Here is a 27,983-nt window from a genome sequence, read left to right as displayed (position 1 = left end):
TAGGAGACTGCTGACCTATCATGGGCCATCCGCTAGTGTTAACCTTTGATTTTCAGTTGTAATATTGTGTACTGAAAACACAGCTGATCGACGGAAAATCCTTCTACAAGCAGCACGTGCAGGTATGATGGATGGAACTTACGTCTTCTTCATCCCGGAGCATCTTCCTCCAGCCAATGTCCAGACACCGTGGGTGAAAGGAGATGATCTTGACGAGGAGGCCAAAGCAGCGTTCTCATACGTCTTCCAGGTAACTCATTGTGCTGGTATTGTCTTCAATTCATTCTTCTATTTACGATGTCGCAGCGGAAGGCGTCGGTCATTGAGCATTAGACGCTGTTGTTACCTACTACACACAGATCAAATGCTCCATAGCGTTGTAGGATGACGAAAGTGGTACTGTAAAAAACGTAAGTACCCAATTAGTGTACTTCCCCTTGACAACACATTAGCACTTTATTAAAGTGCGTCACCTTTTAGTTGCACATTGTTGTACGCTATATATCGGTATGCACGAATCTAAGCGTGTGCACGGATGGTCCACTTGTCTGAGGATATCTGATTTTAATTATTTTGGTCAGCGCCTAATATATCCTCGTGGGTTTCGCTGAAGTGGTTAAGGCCAACCCACAAATCATAATCTACATGTATGTCATTGATTGTACGTTTGTCTCCAAAGGGGCGGCCGGGTAACCTAGAGGTTAAAGCGTTCGCTCGTCACGCCGAAGACCCGGGTTCGATCACTCACCTTTGTCTCCCAATGACAGCAGCATCGCTGATTTCCATAACAAACCAAAAGAAGGATTCATGGATCTAGAGCCAAGACGTGATTCATAGACACATGCATATACAGTAAACTACGGTTATAACGAACTCGAAGGGACCACTAATTTTAGTTCGTAATAACCGTTGTTCGTTATAAGCATATATTCAGCATATATGCAACAAATGGCCAGGACTAAAACATAAGTTCGTTATATCGGTCAGTTCGTTATATGCGTGTTCGTTATAAATGGTTTTGTCGGTTTTACAGTGTGACCGCAAAGTCAAATCTGGAATTAAGCGACCAAGCGCCCCCCCCCCCCCCCCCCCCCCCCCCCCAAACCCCCACCCACCCCCCATTCACCACCTCCCTCCACACTTATTGATTTCCTTCCTGGGAAACCAATGCAGGTGTCTATTTAGCTACGGATTCTCCATCCACCGTGATCACCCGTTCATCGTTATTGTCATCTGTACCATTTGTCGCTATGGGGCTGCAAATCGATCGGCAATGACAGGTATTTGTAAGTATTTTATGACAGCTCATTGCCATCACGCCAGAATGTTTTGTTACATGGCGCGAAAATCACGGATCATGGTAGTACTTAAGATAGGTTATTGTGGATTATGGTAAGCTTTGAAGTTATGAAGTAACATGATAGTATTTATTCGGACATTGTTTGCTGTTTTGAAGCTAGGTTGCACGAAAACAATCCATCAAACATATAAATTATCTATAACGTTTGTTTTAACTTGATCGATATATGGCACTTTACTTTATCAGCATCTGGAGTAATAACCCATGCATTAGTATCATGTAACACAGAATAACAATGATGGTAGTGGTCACGGGTCTTGACAAATTTGCTAATTATCAAATCGGTAATGTCTTCTAAATGAGACAGTAGCATTAGAGAGCTTTTGTATCTCGTTCGATCGATTCATACTTTATGTAAGCCCAATCACAGAGCAATATGATGGTATGGATGCCTCAGAATTATGGAAAAGTGTGAACATTCTAACCTACTATGGTGTCGGTAGTGTTATAATGATTGGGGAGCTACTTGGTGTATTGGTCATATAAAGTGGAAGCTGTGATGTGCTATATGGTCTATATGAATATGTTTGTCTTAAGGAAGACATATCAGTGTAATAAATTTGTTGTTTAACACAAAATGCATGGTATCGTTAAGTCGTCATATACCTTAACCCTTCGCAGGCTATCACTGGTTTAAAACACGTTATTTGCAATTATTATAAAACATGTAAACAATATTTGTGATTGGTTAAGTTTGTAATTATTGGTTAATAGTTATTTAATCTAAATTCAATCACAACACGAAACTACATCGTCTTCTACACATGCCCAATCACATCTCCATAACCATATACGTATACAGTACACGTCTTCACATGCCGATTCACAACTCCATAACCATATACAAAGTCTTCACATGCCGATTCACAACTCAGTAACCACATATAACTTCTTTACGTGAAGATTCACATTCCATAACCACATCCGTCTTCTGCCAAATACATATGCTAGCCTTACACTGATACCTTGCTAATGTGGGTACTGTTGCACTGGATGCATAGGCGTGGTTATTAAGTAGCACACATTTCTCTGTTATTCCTTTGAGTTAGGTCCCCGAGAATAGCTGCAATATTACTGAGGTGGCGTTAAACAATAATCACTCACTCAATGACTCACTGAGTTAGTGATAGGATAGTGATAAGAATAATATTAGTATAATAATAAGTGCATTTATAATGCGCCAGAATCCATTCACCAAGTGGATGCTCATAGCGCTACACTAGTATTATCAATGGATCAGTGAGCTCTCGATTTTCATTCTCAGCTCCCTGGGGTGTATACATTCCAAGCTGTCTGTGAGGCGCTGGAAGGTTAACATTACCATCTCATCCTACCGGGTACCCACTCACTGCGGGGTGAACAGAGGCACATTGCGAACAAAGTCAATTGCCTAAGGAGACACCACATGTGATACATGTGCTTCAGTGTGGGGCAGGACCGAAGCCCTAGAAACTCTCAGGAGTCAAGCTGCTTAACGTGGTCACCCATCATCTACTCTCCGAGACCGACGTTGCTTAACTTCATCTGTTTTGTGACCTGTGCGCTGTACATAGGACAATGTCCCGCCACGTAATATGAAGATATGTTGAGAATGTTGGAGACATCCAATACAACTGTGTCAAGTGTTTATAGACATGACACAGAATACATTAATTTGCTGTTTTCTTTTTTCTTCAGATTACAGTGTCTGAGATGATGGGCGCTGAGGTCCAGGCATTCCGGGATTTGGTGTCTGCAAAGATGGCTGAGGCACCATGGTACTACAACTATACCCTTGTCAAAGGCATCAAGGTAAGGTATACAACTTAGAGTTACAGTAGCCATCTCGCTGACAAGACTACAACAATTTAAGCTGTTATTCTGCTTTCTGTCTTTGAACATGTCTTTAAAATGTAGTATAAATTTTACTCGGAAACGGATAATTAGCCAAGAGGTGATTCGGAGAAATCCCCCGTCCTCTCTGCGGTGTTGCATTCGATACATGTCGTAATTATCATCAAATATACTATTTATCCGCTTATCAGGGTTCCGACTATTCCCCCTTCCTCCACGACGCCGTCTACCTCTACCTGCTGGTGCTGCATGAAGTTGTCACCGAGGGAGCAGATCATCGGAACGGAACGCTGATATTTAACAAAGCCAAAGGGAAATCCTTCCGCGGTAATGTGAAGTCGATGTTACGTTTCGCTGTTTTGTCCAAAGTTAAATTACGTAACGCTGTCTTTGTAGAAAGCGATGTTACGTTACGTTGTTTTGTACAAAGCTATGTACGTTACGTTGTTTTGTCCAAAGCTATGTACGTTACGTTGTTTTGTCCAAAGCTATGTTACGTTACGTTGTTTTGTACAAAGCCAAATTACGTAACGCTGTCTTTGTAGAAAGCGATGTTACGTTACGTTGTTTTGTACAAAGCTATGTACGTTACGTTGTTTTGTACAAAGCTATGTACGTTACCTTGTTTTGTCCAAAGCTATGTTACGTTACGTTGTTACGTACAAAGCCAAATTACGTAACGCTGTCTTTGTAGAAAGAGATGTTAAGTTACGTTGTTTTGTACAAAGCTATGTAACGTTACTTTTGTACAAAGCCAAGTTACGTTACGTTGTTTTGAAAAAAAACCAATGTCACATTCTGTTGTTCTGTACAAAGCTATGTTACGTTACGTTGTTTTGTACAAACCAAGTTATGTTACGTTGTTTTGTATACAATGATGTTACGTTGTGTTGTACAAAGGTATGTTACATATATAATTACAGTTATAAAGCAAATATCGAGGATTAATCTTACCACGTGCACATCAACTATATCACGTCCAGTAGAAGTAACCCGTGAATAACCAGGTTGAGTATAGGTCTTCAGCAACACATGCTTGCCGTAAAAGGCAACTATGCTCGTCGTTAGATGCCACTAACGGAATCATGTGGTCAGACTCACTGACTTGGTTGATGCATGTCATCGTATCCCAATTGCGTAGATCGATGCTCATGATGTCAATGACTAGGGAGGGGTGGGTAGGGGTTGTGGGTGGCTTTTTCGAAAAGATAATTTGTTCAAGTAAATACTTGAAAGAATTAATTTTACTTCAGGTTTGACGCAAAACGGTTCGCTGACTATACTGAATTTCCTGGAGAAAATACCTGTTGTTCACAATAAAAAAACAAACTGTTCGATTCCCCTTTCAGAGAGAAAATTTATGTTTTGAAACAGCGATTGAAAAAAATAACATGTATAAAAAAATATAACAAACCAAAACAAACCCAGGCTCGCCCCAGGATATTAAATGCTTCACCCTCCCCTCACCCATGGGTTTCTGCAATATCAGAGATAAACTGAATAGAGCAACACTTCCTCTGTCATGTGAATTATGTGGAAGTCCTTTTTCAGGCATCACGGGAACTGTGCAGGTGGACAACAACGGTGACCGGGAGCCGGACTACTGGGTGTGGGACCTACAACCAGGAGGACAACACTTCAATGTGGTCATTGAGGCCAGACTGACCAGTACGGATGACCAGGTGCGTTATGTCACAATACACGTCACGTCACTGTGGAAAAGACGTTTACTGTTTTGGTGACGTGTATGGGACTGACAAAGATAATAGTCAGGAGAATGTAGGATCATATTACCAACGGACCTACGAACGTTACGCTGTACAACAGTGTGTGGTGCCTAGGCATACTAGGCATATACTGTCCTGTTGACAATGGCTTTGAGTCATGTATGATTGCGCGACTTTTCCAAAATCAGCGCCACTGAATTCGAAAGCGCCCATACTATCTCCAACATAATTTTTATGAGATATGCCTGCATAGGCAAGTACCCTTGAAACCATTTTGTAATTGTCAAATTGTTCTTCATTGAAAAACAATTTTAATTTAGTCATTCCCAAATATTAAAAATCTCCAAGTCATCCCAGTAGTAATGAATGCCTCGAATGTCACAACCTTGATTGAATGTACTCCTCTTTTACGGCATCCTCGGTTCATTTTTCTCTATTCTGTTATAATAAATGCACTAGGCTTACCGGTAGCACAGCTTCGTATTTAAATACGTCCTCTTAAAGAATCATTTGTATCAGCGAGAAAAATTCTATAACACATCCCATTTTTATTCTGGAAACCCATTTGTCCAGACACTCTCCATGCTGTGGCCAGTCTATGTCAAGGTATCTACACAATTGAACATGCTGTTCCCATGGGTACATGGCAAAATAGAAATCATGTGAAAAAATCTTTCGAAAACTCAAAATTTAAACTACATGTATGTCGCCCATGGGCCTGCGAAAAGGTTTGGCTCATGGGCAGGCCCATGGGCGAGAATAGTTCTCCTTTGCTCAAAACTCGTGTCTTTCTTTGGCAAATACATAAAGGTCTGTCTACAAGCATCATGACACATGTTTCAACTCATTTTAACTTAATTCAACTAATTTGTGGCGTTATTAAAATATTTCACCTATGGGTAAGTAATACCCATGTGTCTGGTTGGATATAAGTTATATAGTACGGTACTTATAGTACATGTGCAATTATACTCAGGCTATGGAGAAGTTTAATCTATATAACGTGTTCTTATTCTACCTAACAATGTATTTAATCTGTTAATCTGTATCGCTCGACGGGTTAAAGTAGCTGTAATGCTCTGCCCACAGTATGGGGCAGCTCAGTAATTAGTAGGTTAGACCAGGCAGATACACTGTTCACACTTGACTGGTATGTCTAATGATTGGGTCGTCTGACAAATGGGGCGTATGACAATTGGTAGTGAACCACAGCAAGTACAGCGGAATATCTGCGAAACTAATTGCTCCTTTTATGGAACCAATTAGTTTTATGACCACCGGACCTCGGCACAAGTGTGCAGTTGGAAGACACATACACATCCCATGTGGTGACTGTTTTTCACTATTCATATTCTAAATTCATTCATAATACCACACCATTACATTACTCCTTGAAACTTTAAAGTAACTTCAAAATGTATAATAGATTGAACGAGAACAAATAAAATATTACATATGGATTATTGAATCATGGTCTCTTTTATCAGCCGCTACGTTTGTATCGCTTGCATTGTACAAAGACATATTTTGACTGTCCTTTTGCAGTTTTAGCCTAAGATTGTGCTCACTCGAATTAAAAAACGAAAACAATTTTTTTTCATGAATATATATGATACAGTTAAAAGTTATTTATACATATACATCGTATACGACCTTCGACCTTCGCGAGCAAGTTGAATGATCCAGGCCAATTGGAACGAAATGTAGAACGGGTGTATAAATGTTTGTATTTGGTAATATGTAGGTTTGTTAAGTATGATTTTTTAATTTCAAAAAGGGTCTTTCAAAAGGTCGCAAATTAAATTATGCTTGAGAAATAGAGCTGATTTGATAAGGGATATGACGTTAACCACCTGAGACTGTCTGGTGGACACGGTTTAACCTTACTGTGTCCTCACCCTGGGTGTTGTTATAAGGAATTAAGAGCTCTTCAGCTCAATGCATTGTTTGGTTATAGTTTGTCTGACTAAAGTGGACACGTGCAGGTTGTTACGTTACAGAAAATCCACGTAATACAGGACGTCGTGTGGGCAACAAGCGACGGCAAACCTCCGCCAGATGTCCCTGTTTGTGGTTTCTCGGAGGAGTTGTGCCCAAAAGACAGATCATGTAAGACGCAAAGTTCCACTTTCATGCAAATAAACAGTTAGATATCTTGAAGCCAGAGTGGCATTTCACATTGATTAAACGAATGTCCCAGTCTATATATAACTGAAAATAAATAAAGTTACAACTCGAGTTTTGTAATGGTTATTGATATGTTGTTAACTGTTGTAATTTTCTGCCTTCCAGATCGGGTCTTCATAATAATTGTGACAGTATTAGTGGGTTTCGTCGTCATCGTGGTCATCATCGTAATTGTTATCCTTTTCAGGTAAAGTTGCAATCGAGGATTAGGAAGGTAAAACATTTTGAGTTTGTCGGACAGCTCTTGAAACGATTATATTTATTATTTTACACCAAGGTGAAATCTTTGATCATGTTATAAGTCACATTATAAACGTGCAAGTACGGAATAGGTACAGTTGCCAGTCACATGAGCATATCAAGTAATGTTCAAAACAATATTTTCAGTTCCAACGTTTCCATTGGACAACAAATGACTCGCATCATACCTTATATTCTTTATAATAATCATACATGTGTTCTCACTGATACATCCATTTACTTCCTTTAAGATAAATAGAAATGAAAAAAAGAAACGTGATGAAGTGTTTTAATCAATTCAATCATGTGTTAACATGCAACTGACAAAATATATGACTTACATTGCATTCCGATTAATGTCTTTTACACAACGACAGGCGTTCAAGCCTAGAACGCAAGTTACAACAACGACTGTGGATGATACCATATGATGATATTAAGTTCAGCAGGAATCGTCTGGCTGGCAGTATAAGTATGGTAAGTAACACAGAGTCGATGTAGGGTTTTTTTTGTAGTGAAACAGGAAGGAACATTAACTACACGACGTGTCTGACGTGCAGACAACGTATAAATCTTTGTGGACAGCGCTGCAAATGTATTGAGTGATCTTGTATGCAAGGAAAATATTTTCGCAGATATTGTTTTGTGACATATGATAATGTCAATAGATTCGTGACGTTCGCCAATATATTTCTTAATATTTTAGGAACACGATACGTGTACGAGTGTACTGAATTCTGTGCTAGCTGACGTTAGCAGCGTTCTTCCAGGGACATTGTTTCAATCTACAGCGATATTTCGTAGTTTCGAACAACTATATTTTTAAAAAACGTCATGTAATTGTACGCCTACATTGATATTTTTTACGCTTTTCTCCGAGTCGAACTCCACTGATACGAACTTATTGAGTACTCTGTCTCTATGAGATCGTTATATCCAGAAAACTCTGAGATTTGTTTATTAGCTGGCAGGATACGCTGCTTGTCGGTTCGAATCCCGTTCAGGATTATTTTTTTCTGTCACGTGTTCATTGCATAAGGCATCTCAGTTTGGTACTTCAGGAGTGTTGACATCACATCACATATAAGTGTTCCATTGTCAAAACCATGACTGTGCATTATTGTGGTATTGTCTTGAAGCCAGATAGCAACATAGATTTCGAAAATGACCTGCTTTATAGTTTTCTCTTCAGCGCAAAGGCCACAGTAACCGTGTTCATATTTATTAATTGATAACTAAATGTTAATTGTTTTTAAGAATTATAATGGTAATATGGACTTAGCGACTTGACAGATTGATCAATGGTGTAACCATGTACACATCACCAGTTAACATAGACAAGGATACTCGAAACCGTTTTAATGCGCGTCGGGGAAAACGCCGCTTCACATTTTCTGTCCCTAAGGCATCCAAACAGTGCAGAGGAGGTTTGAACTATGTGCTTGTAATAAAAGATACGCAATACTTTAAATAGGAACATGGTTAAATTTGCGTTTTTCCTTGAGTGTACAAGGATAGGCTAAAATACGTGTATTTGTACCCATCTGTTCCAGATAAGCATAAATAATACTGCGTCCAGCCTCCTTAGCTCCTTAAAGCTGGACACTGGAGGGATTGGTGAAGGTCAAATATTCTCAGCGATTGGGTACTGCAAAGGCAACACTGTGGCGATCAGGAAAATAGAGTACACCATCAACGTCTCAACGATGTCAAGACAAGACATGCTCCAACTCAAAGCTGTAAGTAATTGTTATTAAAAGATGATTACACTACAAGGAAAGTATTTGCTGAAGAACCGCCTGACCTGACGTCAGCCATCAAGTAGGCACACAAACATGTACCAAATGGTTAATCTTAACTTCCCAGTTGGCTGTTAATATGGTGATTTTGTAAATGGGTAGCTATATATCCGGTGAGAATTGACGATGGGAAGTGAATTGATGATGCAGGAAATGAGATTTTTAGATGTCAAAGCGTGCCATTGTGGTATCTAGATTAGTCGATCTGCAGGGGGCTACGAAAACAGCTGTAATGTTTTGATCGTTAAAGAAAAGACAACGAGCTCATGAAGACCGATTGATGTAAATCAGTGTTCCACTTCGATTCCTCAGGGAGCTATCTGTATGTTCCAATACAGTGATTACATTAACCCATTGGATGCCCTGGCAATAGAACATAACACGCTTCATAAAACATATTCTAACACAGGTGTTCACATGGTCAATGTCCATCATGTCATGTGGACCGTTTATTAAAGTATATAATATCTTTTTTGCATTGGATAATGTGTGTGTTCCCTTCAGATGAAAGATTTGCGCCACGAGAACGTCAATGCATTTATTGGCCTTTGCGTTGATGACCGGTTGCCATGTTGGCTCACGCTCTACTGTTCTAAAGGTAGCTTACAGGTAAATAAAAGCAGCAATCTCATTTAAATCAGATCAAGTTCTCGCTGCCGCTAAACAAAGATCTGAGGACATCCCATTTCGGGTCACGTCAGAACGACCTTTCGCGGTCTTTGACCGACCACTGAAACGACTAACAAGAAGTCGACATCAGCCAATTAGAAAGCAGCTTACTCGACCTTTACGGCACTCGTTTCAACCTGGCGACTTCCATTTCAGCCTACACTTGAAAAATATGTTGACACAGTTCTCGATTAAAATTTTGAAAACTGAACAAACGAACATACATGAATGTCTTATATATGGTTGCGATTGTATGGCAGTGCTTCCCACGCACTGTGCAATGCCTCCTCCGTCCAAATGTTTATCCCACGGAAGCGAGAGACAGACGATGATTTTGAATCGTACGGGCCGTAACTGTCGTTCGGAATACCCCTTGTTAACGTTTTCGAGGTTGCATGATTAGAAAACAAATTCCGACTGTCACTTTCATGATCTGGTAAGCGAGGCTTTGATTTGTCGGATCAAAGGTGGTTCTGACGTGACCCGTAATGGGATATCCTCAGATCTTTGTGAGCGATAGCGAGAACTAAGATCTGATTGGAATGAGATTGATAAAAGCAACTGGTTTAATTAACTGTTGGTTGGCATTCTAGAAATAAGTTAGTGATCGTTGATTCTTACACCGTTATAAGCTTAAGTGATAATGATGTACGAATCTACATCGAAATGTTGCTGAATGCAATAAATAAGAAGTTGTTATCCATAAAGTTTTTATGTTTTTTTTTAATTTTGAGTGCTTTAATTGATTTGAGAAATCTTAAACCCTAAATCACAAGTTTCTAACAGCTCGTCTTTGTAACTCGAAGCCTCTATTTTGAATGACATGTCTGTTCCCATATCCAGTGGTTCCGGCTCCGTGCTCATACTTTAACAACTGGTTTGCCCGACGAGGACATTTTAACATTTCAAATCGTCTGCTTATTTCAAATTTATTTCAAATACCCAGAACTACCCGAAAACCCATAACAAAGAATGTCTATTTCCAAGTAAATTTCTTTCACAAGATTATTTCATAATTGAGGCACCAGCACTCAGGTGACAGAAGAATTCTCTGTTCATGGATTAAAATCGGAGATCCACCCCGATATGAACTTTTGTTTTGTCAGTACGATGCACATTCTCGTTTCAGTGTAAACTACTCCAAAGAAGGTTATTTCATATTTCTAATACAGTTAATCAATGGACTTAAGGACCACCCGGTTCTTTAATATTACTACAGTTAATCTGTCATGTGATGACTAACTATAGTTTCATAAATGAGTGGGTGGGTGAGTGAGTATGGTTTAACGCCACTTTTAGCAAATTTCCAGCAATATCGCGGCGGGGGACACCAGGAATGGGCTTCAAACATTGTACCCATCTCGGGAATCCAACCCGGGTCTTCGACGTGACGAGCGAACGCTAAAACCACGAGGCTACATGTACCTCAACGCCCCTATAGTGATATGAAAGAATCGGGTTGTCCTTAACTTCTTTCGAGTAGCATATGATTTTGAGGTTTTTGTCTGTTTAGATAGTATTTTATAAAATGTTCCTATAATTAAAGAACGACAGTACTTTTGTGATTGTCTTTATATGAGCACATGATAAATTTTCCTTCAGAGAATAAGCCATTTTTGCATCCCCTTCTAAACAATGAGATTGGCGTGAAGTTTTACCTTCTTACACATATTTAGTTAAAAGGTTTTACAACAACACATCAATCAATAAATTCATGACAACCATTTATTTTAAGTGAGTGGAGTTTATGGTCACTTTGAACAGTGAGTCTATTTCAGTAACATCGTGGCGTGTCATCTTGTTGTGGCTAAACAGAACTAAAGACGCGGATCGTCGACCATTCTCATTAAAATCAGACCTCAGTGCTCGCTACTGCTACACGGAGATCTGAGTACAGGTCTCTACAGGTCATGTCAGAAAGACCTTTCGCGAGCATTACCCCACCAATGAAATGACTAACACGAAGTCGCCATAAGCCAACCCGAAAGGAGCTTTCTGTAGCTTTACGGCACTAGTTTCAAACTGACGGACATTCCAGAATACGCTTTGAAAATGATTATGACAGAGTTCTTGATTTATAATTTGAAAACTGAACAAAAGAAGATTCTGGAATGTCTAATAGATAACCCTGACTTTATGGTAGTACTTACCTCGGGTCATGGAAAGCCTCTACCGTTTTAAATGCTTATCCTATTGAAGCAACAACAGAGGATGGTTTTGACGGAATTAGTCGTATAGACGTAACTGTCGTTCGGAATACCCCGTGTAAACCTTTTCGAGGTTGAATGATTAGAAAACAAATTTCACCTTCTGGTAAACGACGGTTTGATTGGTCGGACGAAAGGTATTTCTGACGTTACCCGCAATTAGGTGTCCTGGGTAGTCAAAGCGAGAACTAGCGAGTGATAATGGTTTAACGCCTCTTGTAGCAATATTCCAGCAGTATCAATATCATTGAACCCATGTCGGGAATCGAACCCGGGTCTTCTGCGTGACGAGCGAACACTTTAACCACTAAGCTATCCGACCGTCCCTCGCAAGAACTAAGATCTTAATGCAATTGGTCGTAGACGTACGGGGGTGTAGTACCGACAGACCAATGAGGAAGGAAGCTGACACGATTGAGGGAAGCAGGTATAAGGTCTCAAATAACTGTGAAACATGTTCCCTTCTATATAAGTCATGTAGGTTGCAAATAGTAGTTCAGTAGTGTAAATGTTATTGTGTAAATGTTATAATTTTCACTGTTCATTTTCAAGGATAGCAATTGTCTTAAAATGTAACGTCACGTATTCATCGGTAGTATGAATAATGAGGCATGCACCAGAAGGAGGAGTCATATCTATCTGGTGATATAACATTCATATAACGGTACGGAACAACCACTGGTCTCTATGATGCATCTGACTACAACCAGGGCTTTAAATATTATCATGAAACCCGAATCCCACAAAGGGCCCGAGTAGCACTATGGATCTGAGTCATATCATGGATCTTGTATCAATATAATAATATTCAAAATGAAGGCCTCCCAACCCATAATTCTCAGTACAAGTTCTATCATCTAGGCAGTAACCCGTCCTGAGTGATTACATAATGCTTAAATTTATAAATACCTTTACAAATTCAAGTGGCTAAAAGTAATATGCTGTGTTTCAAAAAGATTCAGCATTCGTACATATGAAACAAATTCAGATCTTGTTCTACCATGGAACTCAGTCCAACCATTGATTTAAATCCTATAGTGGATCTGAGTTCTGTCATGAAAATCTGTCTAAATCCTGCCGATGTGTTTTCTCTCAGTCCTTGACCAGAATTCTAATAGCATTGTTCTTGCAGGATATTATAGGTAATGAAGACATCAAGTTAGAGTGGATGTTCAAGATGAGTCTAATCACCGATGTGGTCAATGTGAGTGGACACAAAATGAAACAGGATGAATTATTTTATCACAAAACCCATCAAAATAATGTCGTTTGAGGACATTTGTCATTGAAGGTCCATTATGGAAACACGTAGCATCTGGTCAATACCAGAGCTTTTTGTGTCCTATAAGAATGACAATAACAGAAGCAAAACTGACTAACTATATATCAACGCGATGTTCTCGTTCGTCTTTATGTATTATTTTGTGGTAAAATCAATTCATGTGTCTTTTATGCCTGAAGCTGATCGAGTTTGTGTTATGTGGAAGCCTATGAATAAGTGCACAATGGTAAATGTAGCTATCATATAAGATTATTTTAGAATAATATATTTCGGAACTCTTCTCTTGCAAGAATTATTATGAACTGGTTGTTGTTGAGTTGATGAAAGATCAAAAATGCTTTCTGAAGAATTTTGTTTTCAATAAGATATTTTAAAGATTCAAAATATCAAATTTAAATTCAGCCTGGCGATTTTTGTGTTAGTCATACACGTTATTGAAATGCCTCAATTTCATAATAGAATAGTTATTAGGCTATATTTGATCCAGGATTTCTTTTAAAAATCGGCACCAAGCTAACCACCTTTATCGACATGCCGTCCACAGTTGGGAAATATATTAATTCTTAATGCCGTATAGTCCATTTGATCATATCGGCCTTATATAACACTTTCAGGTCAGTAACTTGTCAATACGTTTATGTTCACAAATACTTTTGCCTTGGTTAAATAATTGTCTTTACCATATGTTAAGAAAGACGTACTGGTTACGCCTTTCGGGACTGAAAATGCATTCTCACGTGGATAATATATATTTATATTAAATACGATATTGATGTTTCAGGGTTTATGCTACATTCATTCATCACCTCTTCGCCACCATGGCAACGTAAAGAGCAGCAACTGTGTAGTTGACAACCGCTGGGTACTTAAACTAACCGATTTCGGCATGAAACACTTGCGACGTCCTTCAGAGTATCAACTTTTTCAAGGTTGGAGTAAATCAATTAGTCAATCAATCTTTTTTCATGATAGTATTGCTGAAGATGCAATAGGCTAGTCACGTGTTGTCATAATTCTATGAAATAGAGATTACTACACTCGTGTCTGTCAGATACCATTGATCTTACAACGAGTTGTTTCAAAACGTATCTAACGAGCGAAAGCGAGTTAGATACGCTTTGTAACAACGAGTTGTAAGATCAATGGTATCTGACAGGCACGAGTGCAGTAATCTGTTTCTTACACACCCTAAAATCGCACCTTTTTAGCATCGAACCGATGAATTTTGTCTATTCTCATGATTGCAGTAGCGCATTAATACACAACACCACTGTCATAAGTGACGTCATCCTAAGTATGTGCTGCTTACTTCTCATAAATAATGTGACCCTACACAAAACGGTTTCCGTCACATCTGTGGATTATCAAGGCGATGATGAAAATGCAAACTAGACAAAAACAAAGAACACGCTGGGTGCCAATACAAGTTGAAAGTTTACACCTCAAAGGAATTACCAAATATGTACAACAATGTTTACTTCTGTATGACATCACTACCGGTGACCGACTTTTACAAAATGGCGTGTTCACTGACAACAGTACGCGGGATTTCCAGAGGAGGATTTTCGTTGATTGGGGGATCGTAAACACATAAATGTTTCATGTAAGTAATCAGAAACATTCTGACAATATGCGTACTGTTATTTGTTTACCATGTTTTCCAATGTAACAAGGAGAAGTACAGTTTTCCAAGCACATTTTTCGTTTCCATACCTAATTTATTACGCATGATTTCATCTAGATAATTTGCATTGGTGACAAAGACCATTTATCCATTGTTTCGAAAATGTATGAGGAATTCAGGGAGTCATGTATAGCAGCTGAGTTTGAAATAAACCTGATCGAATAGGCGTCTTATAACCGGCATTTTGTTAACACAATCCAATCCAATATTGCGGAATGTACACTTAGGCGTTCGTGTATGCGTATTTTCCAAAACATTCTAAACGATTCTAGGCTCATCAGAGACGTTTCAGAATTATCATTAGTGATTTGATACCCGTGATCGCTAATATGCTATTTTTCTACTTTAATTATTCGAGTGAATATCCGATATTTAGATTTCTAAACACACAATAAATATTTATATAACGCCGTGAATTGTGATTTGGCGAGGTTTACAATGTATCTAATTTTCAGAAGTCACTTTCAGTAATTTTGACTTGCCTAAAATGACAGTAAATGATAAACAGAAGTGTATTAGTCTGCGTGATATATTTTGAATTTTATTCGATTTCGAAGTGAGGGTTGAAGAGGAGGGACATATGTGTCGCTGTGGCATCCAGGGGGTTTACACTCTGAAAAAACGATAATGTTGACATAACAACAGATAATGTAACTGTTAACAATACCAAACAAACTCGCAGACGAGGACGAGTTTGTTTATTTTTATTATTAATTACACGGTCCTGTTGTTCACTACAGACGTAGGTGAACATTCGACTGAAGCACGAGCAACTTATGAATGACTTACACTCAGGAAAGTAGTCCGTTATCATCTGACCTCAGGTCATCACAATGGAGTAGCCAATCACGGGCCTGGAATTCGATCTCACACATATGTTTGATACCAGTTATCTCAAATGGGTTTCTCACCCACAGGTGTGTAAGAAATACCTAGACCAACAGTTGCAACCACGTATTCATTGCGCTGTATTATTCTGAACCTTAAGTTACATTTGGTTACTGCTTCATTTCCGATCGTTTGTTTTAGCTCAGTTAGGAACACTAATTCCATCAATATGATAATCGATGTATTTTACCTCGTTATGTCACGCGACCCGTGACGATCCGGGATAGAATAGGTCTTCAGCAACCCATGCTTGTCGTAAAAGACGACTATGCTTGTTAGAGGCCACTAACGGTTGATGCATGTCATCGTATCCCAATTACGTAGATCGATGCTCATGATATCAATCATTTGATTGTCTGGAGCAGACTCGATTATTTACAGACCGCCGTCATTTAGCTGGACTATTTCTGAGTGCGGCGTTAAACAACAGACAAACCAAACTTTACGTCACGCGAAAGTTAACTTTGCAGGTATTACACAATGCGAGTATGAACTTTGCAGGTATTACACAATGCGAGTATGTTAAATCGTGGTTCAGATCGCTGTTTTTGCAAAATATTAAAGCCAACAGGTGACTGTTAAAATATAATCGCTCAGAAAGATTGAGACAAAGTGTTATTCTTTCTGACGCTTCTCCTCTTAACCACGGTTGTACACAATATAAAGCTATAACATCTTTGCATGCCGGTTTTTGGACCATACCCAAGCGTATACCGTTCATCAGTTAAAATGCCATCTCCTGTGTTGAACACAGGGCAATTCTGGACAGCCCCGGAGGTGCTGCGTTCTAAAGACCCCATGGCTCCGACTCAGCTTCAGAAGGCGGACGTATACAGCTTTGGTGTTATAATGTACGAGATCTTGCAACGCTGTCCACCTTATGATACAGATGAGTACACACCCGAAGGTACATTATTTATACTATAGAACAAGAAAACTACACTTATTAGATATTATAGCTAAAATGGATAGAATTATCATTAAACCGCCCGCACGTTATCAGAAATGAGCGGGCCACTGTAACTTGATAATGCCCTCATATTGCTTGACGACGGGCCATTATCAAGCCCGTTGTTAGGTGACGTCATAGGGTAGAGAAAATGACGTCACGTATTATAGTGACGTCATCTGGTTTGTTTCCATATTTGTAAAATGTGGTCAGTGACATTCGCGTTGATTGCAGTAAGTGTTTCAAAACCGATGTTGTTTCTTTATATTTGATAAAATATTCCATCCATTTTAGCTATAATAACGGTAACGCTCTTTTTCAGGTCATTATCATTTGCAGAAGCCCTCGGGCTTTTCAACTGCCCTCCTTAGTCGGGCAGTTAATGGAAGACCTCAGGCCTCTGCAAATGATAATGCCCTGAAAAATGGCGTTACCCTTATAAAAACTTAACCTACACGAATTCTAATGGTACCAAACACACATCAATTGTATTCTTCAGAGATTATTGAGAACCTAACACAACCACGAAACCCTTTGTTCCGCCCTGACACTGGCAACCACCTCCAAAACGAGCCTGAGTCCAGCCTTGAAGACGTCCCTGAATCAGCCGTGGTATTGATGAAAAGTTGTTGGGGGGAAGTCCCTGACACGAGACCCTCCTGTACAAGTATCAAGCAAACATTGTTTTCACTGAACAAGGGCAGGTAAGTCGAATACATTCAGTACCTTGCCACATATGGTCTTTAATAGGATCACGGATCGTTCAATTGTCTGAGGCGTTCAACTTGCCTGTCGGAAACCTTTGGTCGGGGGTTAGAATCCCGGTTTGCCCTGATTGTGTTTCTAGGTACTAGCGCAGTAGACATGCTCGTGGGTTTCGCCAAAGTAGTAAACGTCTAAAACACGCGCCACTTCGTGCTTCAATCATAAACAATTGTATGTTGAATAAGCCCAGAGTTCCTGATGCTAGACGAACGGGACGACCGAATCAGCAGTTGACAAAGTGTGATTTGGTTGATTTGGTGTGTCATGGTGCCCCGAGGTTGATAGTTGCTCGTGCTCTCAACCGCGTCTGGTTGGCCTTGGATATTTTCATGTCTTGATGCATAAGCTGAGACTACGGTTGCTTATGTTGAGAGTGGGCTTCACAGTGCAAAATGCGTCTATGAACCACACAGATAAATAGGTAGATCTACATTGTGAGTGAGTTGGGTTTAACGCCGCTTTTAACAGTATTCCAGTTATATCGCGGCGTGTCAGCTTGATGTGGGAGGAAAGCCCGAAGTGATTCAGGTCTCAGACGTTAACCACTTCGATGAAACCCACGAGCACGGGTATGGTGCTGACAAACCTAGAAAACATAATCGGGGCGAACCGGGATTCGAACCCACAATCATAGGTTTCTGGCGTGCCCAAGGGACGCAACTCTGCACGGCGAATCGCGGCGCCTTACACGACTGGGCCACCCGTGCCCCCGCAATGCGCCGGAACACTATCCCAATCAAACGACGAATGGTCAAATTATGTTCGCGTTCGGATTTTAATCGTTTTCCGTACCGAAGAGTAGAGTAAGTGAGGTAAAGTCTGGTGAGGTGAAATGTGATTTAACGTCAGGTTCAAGATTATCGCAGTTGTATATAGCGTGTGTGCGTGTGTATGTGCGTACGTACTAGTCCAGACTAATGCCGATCTTATAGTGCTAGCCCACTTAGAAACGCAGCGTAGCACGGATACCCCACTCATACACCGTATATACTCCGAACCGACTGGTCTTGTTTTTATGCCGAGCGCCAGGCAGGGAAACAACAAGTTTCATTTCCTTGGGATTAACGCAGTCGCGGAGAGATCCGCCGACCATCCGTTGTCCACTCAGACGCTCTTTCCACAAGATCACGAAGACATTCGAAGAAAAGTGTAGAATGTGCTTAATCGGAAAGAGTGTTTTCACATAATTTGTTTTTCAACAGGAAGCTGAACATCGTCGATAACATGATCCTGATGCTGGAGAAGTACGCCAACAACCTTGAGGAAATCATCGAGCAGCGGACTAGCGACCTCGTGGAAGAGAGGAAGAAGTCGGATACGTTGCTGTTCAGGATGCTGCCAGTGTCAGTATACACCTGAACATCTATCAGACAGGGGTTGCCCCATCTAAGGCGCCGCAATTCGGCGTGCAGTGTTGCGCCCCTTAGGCGTTACAGGAGTCTATGGTAGTGGGTTTGAGTCCCAGATTCATCCTGATTATGTTCCTAGGTTTGTCTCGTACTCATGGGTTTCACCAAAGTGGTAAACGTCTACTGCCTTAATTAATTCCGACTTTCCTCCAAAAAAGCAAGCTGACACACCGTGATATAACTGAAATACTGTTCAAATCGGCGTAAAACAAGCAAATAAGCAAGTGATAATTTCACCCGACTCAACGAAACGGTTGACATTTTGCAGATATCATTTGTAGAGGTTCTATTAAGGGACGTCACAGTTGATGATGATGCCACTATCAATCACCCTGATGTTGTGGGCACATATCGACACAAATCTGTCCATTGAAGACGCTGTTTCTCCTCTACACCAAATTACTTCGGATGAATAACAAATCTTCCATTCGAAAGGCTATTGAACTGATTTTACGACACTTCTGTCAGAATTCATCAAGATGTATTTGTCTCGCTGCTATTTTAGAAATACACGAAAGAACAAAGCCGAATCGCAGGTGGTTAAAAAAAGGAGCGGACTGTGCGTGCCTTTTTCGCACTTGTTATAGATAGCATGTATCACGATGAACTATATATTTGGTCAATATAAAGCAAGTTTCATGACTTTGAATTGGATTAGAAATTATGAATGTGCAGAAACTACCGTAACTATTTTCTGAAACAAGTTCCGGAAAAGTACCTGGCTTTATATTTGTTGATGGTACATATAAGGCAATAAATTGAACCATTACCTAAATGTTTAATCGTTACGTGTCGATTCCCAAATTAAAACATTATGTTAACCCAGAAATATGTACATAAAAGAAATTAAGTTTGAAACCAACAAATGGTATCAATCATTTCTTGTATTCTACAATTAACAAGGTATACAAGTCAATACAAATTAGGACACAGAATTTACAACATCTTGCCGAGGCAAGAGAGTTAACTGACTAGAAAAAATTCAGTTTCCACCCTTGCCGAACTAGGCTGGTATTATGGAGTTACATTTTGGCTGGACTAACGATTCTATACATAGTCCAATCAAAATCGAGCACCGAAATCAAAATCCGGTTCGTAAACTGTCGTGCAGATTTCGGTCGATTGCAGGATTTGCAAAGCATGTGCACCGCCAACTCGTTGTCAAGGGATATTTTCCAAATATTTTCATGTTTTAATCAAGGTGCACACGTGATTTGATGCATTTCGCGATGTAAGACCCCTTTTATCGCAATATAGATCTTGATTATCGATCAGATCGTCCTGACTGGGCGCCAGCATTTTGTGTGAAGTAAACGCAAGTGATACGAGAGGTGGAATCTGATTGGTCCATTGGAGAGGCATAGAAGGGACATAACCTGTAATAGCCACTGGTCGCGCTACGATCGAGCCCAGTAATTCCAGCCTAGTTCGGCAAGGGTGGAAACTGGACTTTAAAAGTCAGTTAACTCTCTTGGCTCAGGAAGATGGCAATAGGGTGGTAGTACAATATTCAATGGCAGTATCAAATACAAAATATGATGGCAGTGGTAATAGCCAAAGGTTCAGTGATAACAATGTTCACCAATCAGCAACAGTGGTCAAGCTTCCGAGATAGTCCAAGGCTGGGAATTCGGGTGATAAGTGACCTTCACACAACAGCTGTTCTTGATGTAAAGTGAGATGAAATGTGAGATGAGACAAGCACGCGTCCTCTCCACTTCTTTAGTCTAAGTAGCTTCCCGAACTTTCCTCACAGTGCCAGATCAGTCCAGTGACACTTGAACTTCACAGAATATTCCACATGTTTCTATTACGCTTGACATCCATCCATGCAAGATCCATTATCTAAATATAATAACGTCCTCAGCACTGCTTACATTAAATGGTACTTCATTCCTGACAACTAATCATTGTCCGAATACAATGCTATGAGCTTCTACTTAATCTAAACAGAAACCGTGCAATACAGTTACAATAACTGTTTAACAATAAATTACACTGCCATATAACATGATAAACTGATTTATTGATCTCTTTCATTTCCAGTTCAATAGCAGAAAAATTGAAACGAGGCTGTAAGGTTGAAGCGGAGATCTTCGAATCTGTTACTGTGTATTTCTCCGATATAGTTGGCTTTACCGATTTGTCTGCCAGAAGCACTCCTATACAGGTAGTCGACCTTCTCAATGACTTGTACACCATGTTCGACACCAACATCAGCCACCATAACGTGTACAAAGTGGAGACCATCGGAGACGCCTACATGGTTGTCAGTGGACTTCCAGACAGAAACGGCAACCGCCATGCGACTGAGATTGCCAACATGGCACTCGACTTGTTGCAGTCGATTGGAAGTTTTAGAGTTTCACATTGTCCTGAATACCAAATGAAGCTGAGGATAGGACTTCACACTGGTAGTTGTGCTGCAGGTGGGTAGTTCAGTTCTGGGCCACATACACCAGTGGTTGATATCTTGAGCATTGATAAAGTGAGGTGAGGTGAAATGGGGTTTAACGTCGCGTCCAAGATTATTGCACTTATATAGCGACGTGCATGTACGTGTGTGTGTTTGTGCGGCTGCTTGTACTAGTCCGGACTGATGCCGATTTATAGTGCTAGCTCACTGAGATACCATGCCGCAGTTTAACATGAATACCCCACTCAGACACAGTATACTGACACCGAACCGACCAGTCCTTGTTTTAGCCCCTTAATGCCGAGCGCCAGACAGGGTAACAACAAGTACCATCTTTTAACGTCTTTTGGTATGTCGCGGCCGGGGATCGAACCCCGGGCCTTCCGCTCTCCGGGCGGACGCTCTACCACTAGACCATGGAGGCGGTCTGAGCATTGATAAACGTTGTCGATCGATATTTAGTAACACACACTGCTTACCCGACAAAACACACCTTTCAACACCCTACTATGGTATGAGAACTGTACAGATAGTGAGGTTAGTTTAACTCCGCTATGAACAGTATTTCAGTTTTATATATATATTATGGCGTGTCGGCTTGACGTTTGAGGCAATCCCGAATCGATGCAGGTCTCAGACGTTTACCACTTGTGAAACATAAGAGTCACGTATGACGCAAATGTGCTGGAAAAAATCGGATCATATTTTGTAATTGTGTCTCATCGAAATATCTTTTTTAACACTTCTAGTAACATTAAAAAGATATTAAATAATCTTTTCGGAAACGAACGCCTAAATCATCTCTCGTCCCTCTCCCATACATTTAAAATACCACCAGAATCTAGACGAAATATTACCGATAACATAGGCGGCTGACGAGCGGGATTCGAACCCACGATCATAGATTTCTGTTGTGTCCTAGGGAGTGAGTGAGTGAGTGAGTATGGTTTTACGCCGCTTTTAGCAATATTCCAGCAATATCACGGCGGGGGACACCAGAAATGGGCTTCACACATTGTACCCATGTCGGGAATCGAACCCGGGTCTTCGGCGTGACGAGCGAACGCTTTAACCACTAGGCTACCCGACCGCCCTGTGTCCTAGGGACGCAACCCTACTAGGCGAATTGCGGCGCCTCAGACAACGCGACCACCTGTGCCTCCATGTACATAAGGACATAGTAAATAGTATGACATTAAACAGATACATGTCAAGACCCTGTGCATACTGACTGAATTCCTTTCCCTAGGGGTGGTCGGGAACATCATGCCTAGATACTGTCTTTTTGGCGATACGGTCAACATGGCCGCCAGAATGGAATCAAACGGAGAAGGTGAGTTTGTATTGTCAGAAGCAGACATAAAATGTCATTACAAGCGTTGCCTGTTGTTTGTCAAAATGAAACCAAACAGTTCATAGTAAACGTTGCAAGTACAGGGAATTCATATGTTTATGAACTATGAACGATAACTGATATATTGCAGCTGAAATACATAAAAATCAAATTCGTCAGTTTACTGAACACCTTGTTCAGCTCATGAATGGTTACCTATATGAGTGCAATTATGATTGGCGTAAGAGTTTCTAACCTTGAAATACTGGTTGTATCGGGAGATTGCAATTGGCGTGTGATGCTGTCAGTGCATTGTATTCACTGCTTGTTTGTGGTCACAGCATTGAAGATACACATGAGCGACGTTACTGCCAGAATCCTGCAGGAAAAGGAGAGCTACAACATCTCACGACGAGGGGAGATTGAAGTTAAGGCAAGTTTTTGTCGGAAACATTGTTCCTACAAATAGAGGTCTGTAGATAGGGTTGAGTGAGTGAGTGAGTGAGTTGGTTTTAACGCCGTTTTTAACATTATTCCAGTTATATCGCGGCGTGTCAGCTTAATGTGGGAGGAAAGCCCGAAGTGATGCAGGTCTTAGACGTTTACCACTTCGGTGAAACCCACGAGCACGGGTATGGTGCTGACAAACCTAGAAACATAATCGGGGCGAACCAGGGTTCGAACCAACAATCATAGGTTTCTGGCGTGCCCAAGGGACGCAAGTATAGGGTTGAACCACACAAGCATGGACGTAATGAATATGACTCACGTGCATCGAAAGCATAAGTGATAAGGGAGGAACGGAAAAGGGGGGGGGGGGGATAAGATAGATTTACCCCGACCATTCTAGTAATTGATACTTAGAGCTCCCTGTCCCGCCACGCTGATGTGAAAAGGAGAAAAGGGACCTTATGGGTACTTGGATACAATTTTGCTGTGACGTCATAAAAACGTTTCACGTCAACTTACTCCAGTAAAGATCGCCATGCGTGCGGACTTATTATATATTCTTAAATAATGTAATATAAACATGTCTACTATTAATTCATCATACATTATGTCTACTATTTTTCTGATACAGTTATTAGTCGGAAAATTAGTCCAAGTGTTTAATGGCATGTATCTCTGTAATAAATATGAATTGAAGCTTGTGAATTGTATTTTTTTTTGTTCCGAAGATACAGTAGTTTTAAAATATGATGAAAAGTGAAAATGTGTTTTTGTCAGCCATAAGGTCCCTTATCTCATGGTTGGTCACATATACTGAACCGCAAAAGAAACGTCACCATGGATAGATATATGAGAAACCTTATTTGTCAAAACACTGTAAACATAATTTGAGACATATTAAACAGATGAAACTGATCATCAAGGTCTAGTGTCAAATGTTCTTAAAGTGAAACACAATACTAGTCTCTGAGAAAATGGCATCACAAGTCAGTATCTCGTGTGTCCGCCATGTGCATTGATGACTGCCGTGCAACGTCGATACATGGAATTGATGAGGCGGTTGATGAAGGCCATAGGCACTTGAGCCCACACTGTGGGGAACACCTGACGCAGTTCAGCTGCAGTTGTCAGCCTTGGTCGGACGTCATTCAGCCGTCTTTGAATCTCGTCCCACCGGTGCTCAATGGGATTTCAATCGGGACTGAGGGCAGGCCACTGCATGGTTCTGATGCCATTCTGCTGGAGGAAGTCTCTTGTTACTCTCGCAGTGTGGACACGGGCGTTATCATGCTGAAACTCGTGGTTGCGGCGAGGTGCCAAATGAGGTATGGCGTGTGGTCTTCAGACTTGATCAATGTACCTAGCTGGAAGACCGCAGGGCCGACGTACGAGAGGCTTCTGGATGGGACATTTTAAAGAAGAGTGTTTATACATATATTTATATGTGTTCGCTGGTGTGTCCCCATGGTCTGTCGAGCAGTTTCCACAGCAGTAACAAAGCGATCTTGAAGATGCTGTCGCACAATCTGACGATCCTGACGTCGGTCATCTGTAGAGTTGGTGGTCTGGTACCGTTGCTGGAGCCCGATATGGTCCTTACGTGGACTTGAAATGCATTGGGTACTTGCCGGGCGGTTTGTCCAGCTTGCAGTTTGTCCGAGGGCTTGGTGTCGCTGATTTCTTGTCAATCTTGGCATGTGGTAGCAATTCAATAACGAATGAATGTTATCCGATCTGGTTTGATTTTTATAGGGCAAGATATAGGGGAACGCTTTGCATTTCAATGTGCACGGAACACACGTGCAAAGGGTTACCTTGGCCGTTGCCGTGATACGTTTGGGGGATCGGTTTTATTGTCATCTGCTTTGTTTTTTTATCATCAAATCCATTTTTCCGGACTAGGTTATATTAAATTTTAGAAAATTTTGACAAAAATTACCCGGATATTAACTTTTCATGCAATGGTACTGGGGCTGACGTTTCGTTTGCGGTACAGTATATATTACTGCTGATTATACATTGCAGCTGGACGTAAGTTACATTTGATCATGGGTTACAATACCCATGTCATTTATTGCTTCATTTACCCATGCCAGCATGACCAGATTGTACAATGTGGGTAATTCTGTATTTGGAAATGTTGATCTGACGTCATTGGATTTCAGTGACCTGATGCCCGTGAAGATCCGGGTTAGAATAGGTCTTCAGCAACCAAAAAAAAGGCGTCTATGCTTGTCGTAAGAGGCGACTAACGGGATCGGGTGGTCAGACTCAATGACTTGGTTGATGCATATCATCGTTTCCAAATTGAGTAGATCGATGCTCACGATGTCAATTACTGGATTGTCTGGTCCAGACTCGATTATTTTACAGACCGCCGTCATATAGCTGGAATATTGCTGAGTGCGGCGTTAAACAACAAACAAGTACAGGTCATTGATCTGATAGGTCGGAAAAGAGTTTCCTTGACTACAAATAACATTATGACCGATCACATCCTTTTAAAACAAGAATGGGCATGTATTCTGCGTAGGCGTATTATATACTAAACAACAAAAGTTCCTGTGACATTAAATAAGATTTAATGCAAAGTTATGTTTTTTACCAAATCTGAAACAATTTCGGTTTGCTACAGATAAAAGACTCCTGTAAGTGTTCAAATGGTTTAATTTGCCAAACTGACTTCAGAAAATGCGTGATTTAATAAAAAACATGAACATGCCAAAACGTCAATTTACAAATCAATAGCGTGTGTGTTCACCTCTGGTTGCGATGCAAGCAACACATCTTTGTCTCATGGAATGGACCAGGACAAAGTCCTGTGGGATATCTGTCAATATCTGTTGGAGCATGTTTCGAAGTTCCTGGAGTGTCTGTGGAACACGTGGTTGACGTCGAAGGGGCCGATCCATCTCATCCCACATGTGCTCGAGATCAGGGGAGCGAGCCGGCCAGGGGATGACGTTCACGTTGTTTTGTGGAAGACAATCTTGAACAAGTTGAACAATATGAGACCGGGCGTTGTCATGTTGAGAGGTAATGCCTGGGCCATGACGACGCAAAAACGGTAGAACAACAGGGCCTATGACCTGTTCGCGATAGCCTTGCCGTAATCCCATCCAATACCATAAAGCTGCCGCCCCCGAACCTATCTTCTTCCATGGCACAATGATTGACGTAACGTTCACTTCGACGTCGGTACACTCGAATCCGTCCACCGCTGTGGCTGAGGTGAAAACGAGACTCGTCAGTGAATAAAACTTGTCCCTACTGCATGGTCGTCCAGCGTAGACGCTGGTCTGCACCACTGTAGACGTGCTTGACGGTGGTTTCCTGTCAAAATGGGACGTCTGGCGGGTCTTCTGGCGACAATCCCTGCACATCTGAGGCGACGACGTACGGTTTGTGAATATATTCGTCGAAGGCCAGGGATGCTTCTTGCAGTCACTGTTGCTGGCTGGAATCGATTTCGTCGGTGTGTTGTTCGAATCCAGTTGTTTTGTCGATTATTGGTTACGCGTGGCCTGCCACTCCGAGGATGGTCCCTGACTGCATTCGTCTGTTGCCAACGTTGCCATACACCCCAAATGGTGTCTCTGCGGACGTTAACATCACGTTGACTCGATCCTGCTTCAAGCATACCAATGGCTCGCAGACACTCAGGCGTTGCATTTCGTAATGTTGAATAATTGCGTAATTTTGTTGTTTTTCCTGGGTGGTTGTTGTCAGCACGATGCTAAACAACGCATATGGAATCCCGTTAACGCACATGTTTGTATACCCATTCTTGGGTAGTGAAATGCATGGGGCTTGCATAAAAGTCAACTTTTGCATGGAATGCATGCTTTTCTGAAGCAGTTGCGTTTTGGTGACTTGATTCCATACATGTACTACAATATTGAAAACCAAACTTTACTTGTTTGAAAAATACACTAAAGTATTGGTGTCACAGGAACTTTTGTTGTTGAGTATATATATATATATATATATATATATATATATATATATATATATATATGTGTGTGTGTGTGTGTGTGTGTGTGTGTGTGTGTGTGTGTGTGTGTGTGTGTGTGTTACCAGCCCATACCATAAAACACAATTTTTTTATTATATATACATCTAAGCGCATTTATTTTGTAGTGATGCTATATACGTGCATGAAAAGTTTTAATGATCATTTTTTGATATTATTATGTTTTTATGATGTTTCTTCCAGGGCAAGGGCATACAGACAACATATTGGCTCTGTGCGAGGAATTGACAACATTGATGACGTTCGTGAAAACAAGTGTTTGCCAGCTGCCGTCAAAAACAAATAGTTTGTTCCAGAGTTGATAAACATACCAGGAAGTACAAAACTATTGACGTCAGACTTTTTAATAGGCTTTGTAAGAGCCCATTGACAGCTTCTTAAGACACTCTAAGGATGGATTCTGGTCGCTCAATACATATATCACGTAATATAATTTTATTATTTTGTAACCGCGAAACGGCAAAATCAAGAAATGTGACAATCTAACGTTTAAACAATATAAAGAAATATTTTTGCATCATAATAGTATTCATGAATGTATTTTGTATTAAACCTGTGCAATAAAGAGAGAATTTTTTGTAGTGCTGATTTTACGTATATAGAATCATAGGTATAATAGACGTTGTTTCTCTACACGTGGTTGGCTCGTGGCTTTAAGAATATGTCTGAAGCATATATGTATGACGGTGTTTTCACATCGACTCAGGAGATCCGCGAACAAGCTTAACAAGTGTGCTCTGAGAGCACAACAT

At 40.7% G+C, this 27,983-nt stretch overlaps 1 protein-coding gene across 1 annotated transcript; it reads left to right on the top strand.

Moving 5' to 3' along the window:
- Positions 1 to 87: 87 nt before the first annotated feature.
- On the top strand, positions 88 to 27,794 carry LOC124136918 (atrial natriuretic peptide receptor 1-like). Its single transcript, XM_046502983.2, has 18 exons — positions 88 to 250; positions 3,038 to 3,151; positions 3,385 to 3,520; positions 4,745 to 4,875; positions 6,921 to 7,029; positions 7,213 to 7,294; positions 7,725 to 7,824; positions 8,901 to 9,086; positions 9,651 to 9,755; positions 13,155 to 13,226; positions 14,086 to 14,233; positions 16,631 to 16,783; positions 17,325 to 17,529; positions 18,793 to 18,933; positions 21,046 to 21,428; positions 22,665 to 22,748; positions 23,090 to 23,181; positions 27,415 to 27,794. The coding sequence occupies exons 1-18, from the start codon at positions 125 to 127 to the stop codon at positions 27,457 to 27,459; spliced, it is 2,412 nt and encodes an 803-aa protein (XP_046358939.2). The 5' UTR covers positions 88 to 124; the 3' UTR covers positions 27,460 to 27,794.
- Positions 27,795 to 27,983: the final 189 nt, after the last annotated feature.

This window comes from Haliotis rufescens, unplaced genomic scaffold (genome assembly GCF_023055435.1).
Source record: "Haliotis rufescens isolate VD_foot unplaced genomic scaffold, xgHalRufe1.0.p SCAF_1, whole genome shotgun sequence".
Taxonomy (NCBI): domain Eukaryota; kingdom Metazoa; phylum Mollusca; class Gastropoda; order Lepetellida; family Haliotidae; genus Haliotis; species Haliotis rufescens.
The sequence above is the reverse complement of the archived record's forward strand: the minus strand, read 5'-3'. Positions and strand labels throughout refer to the sequence as shown.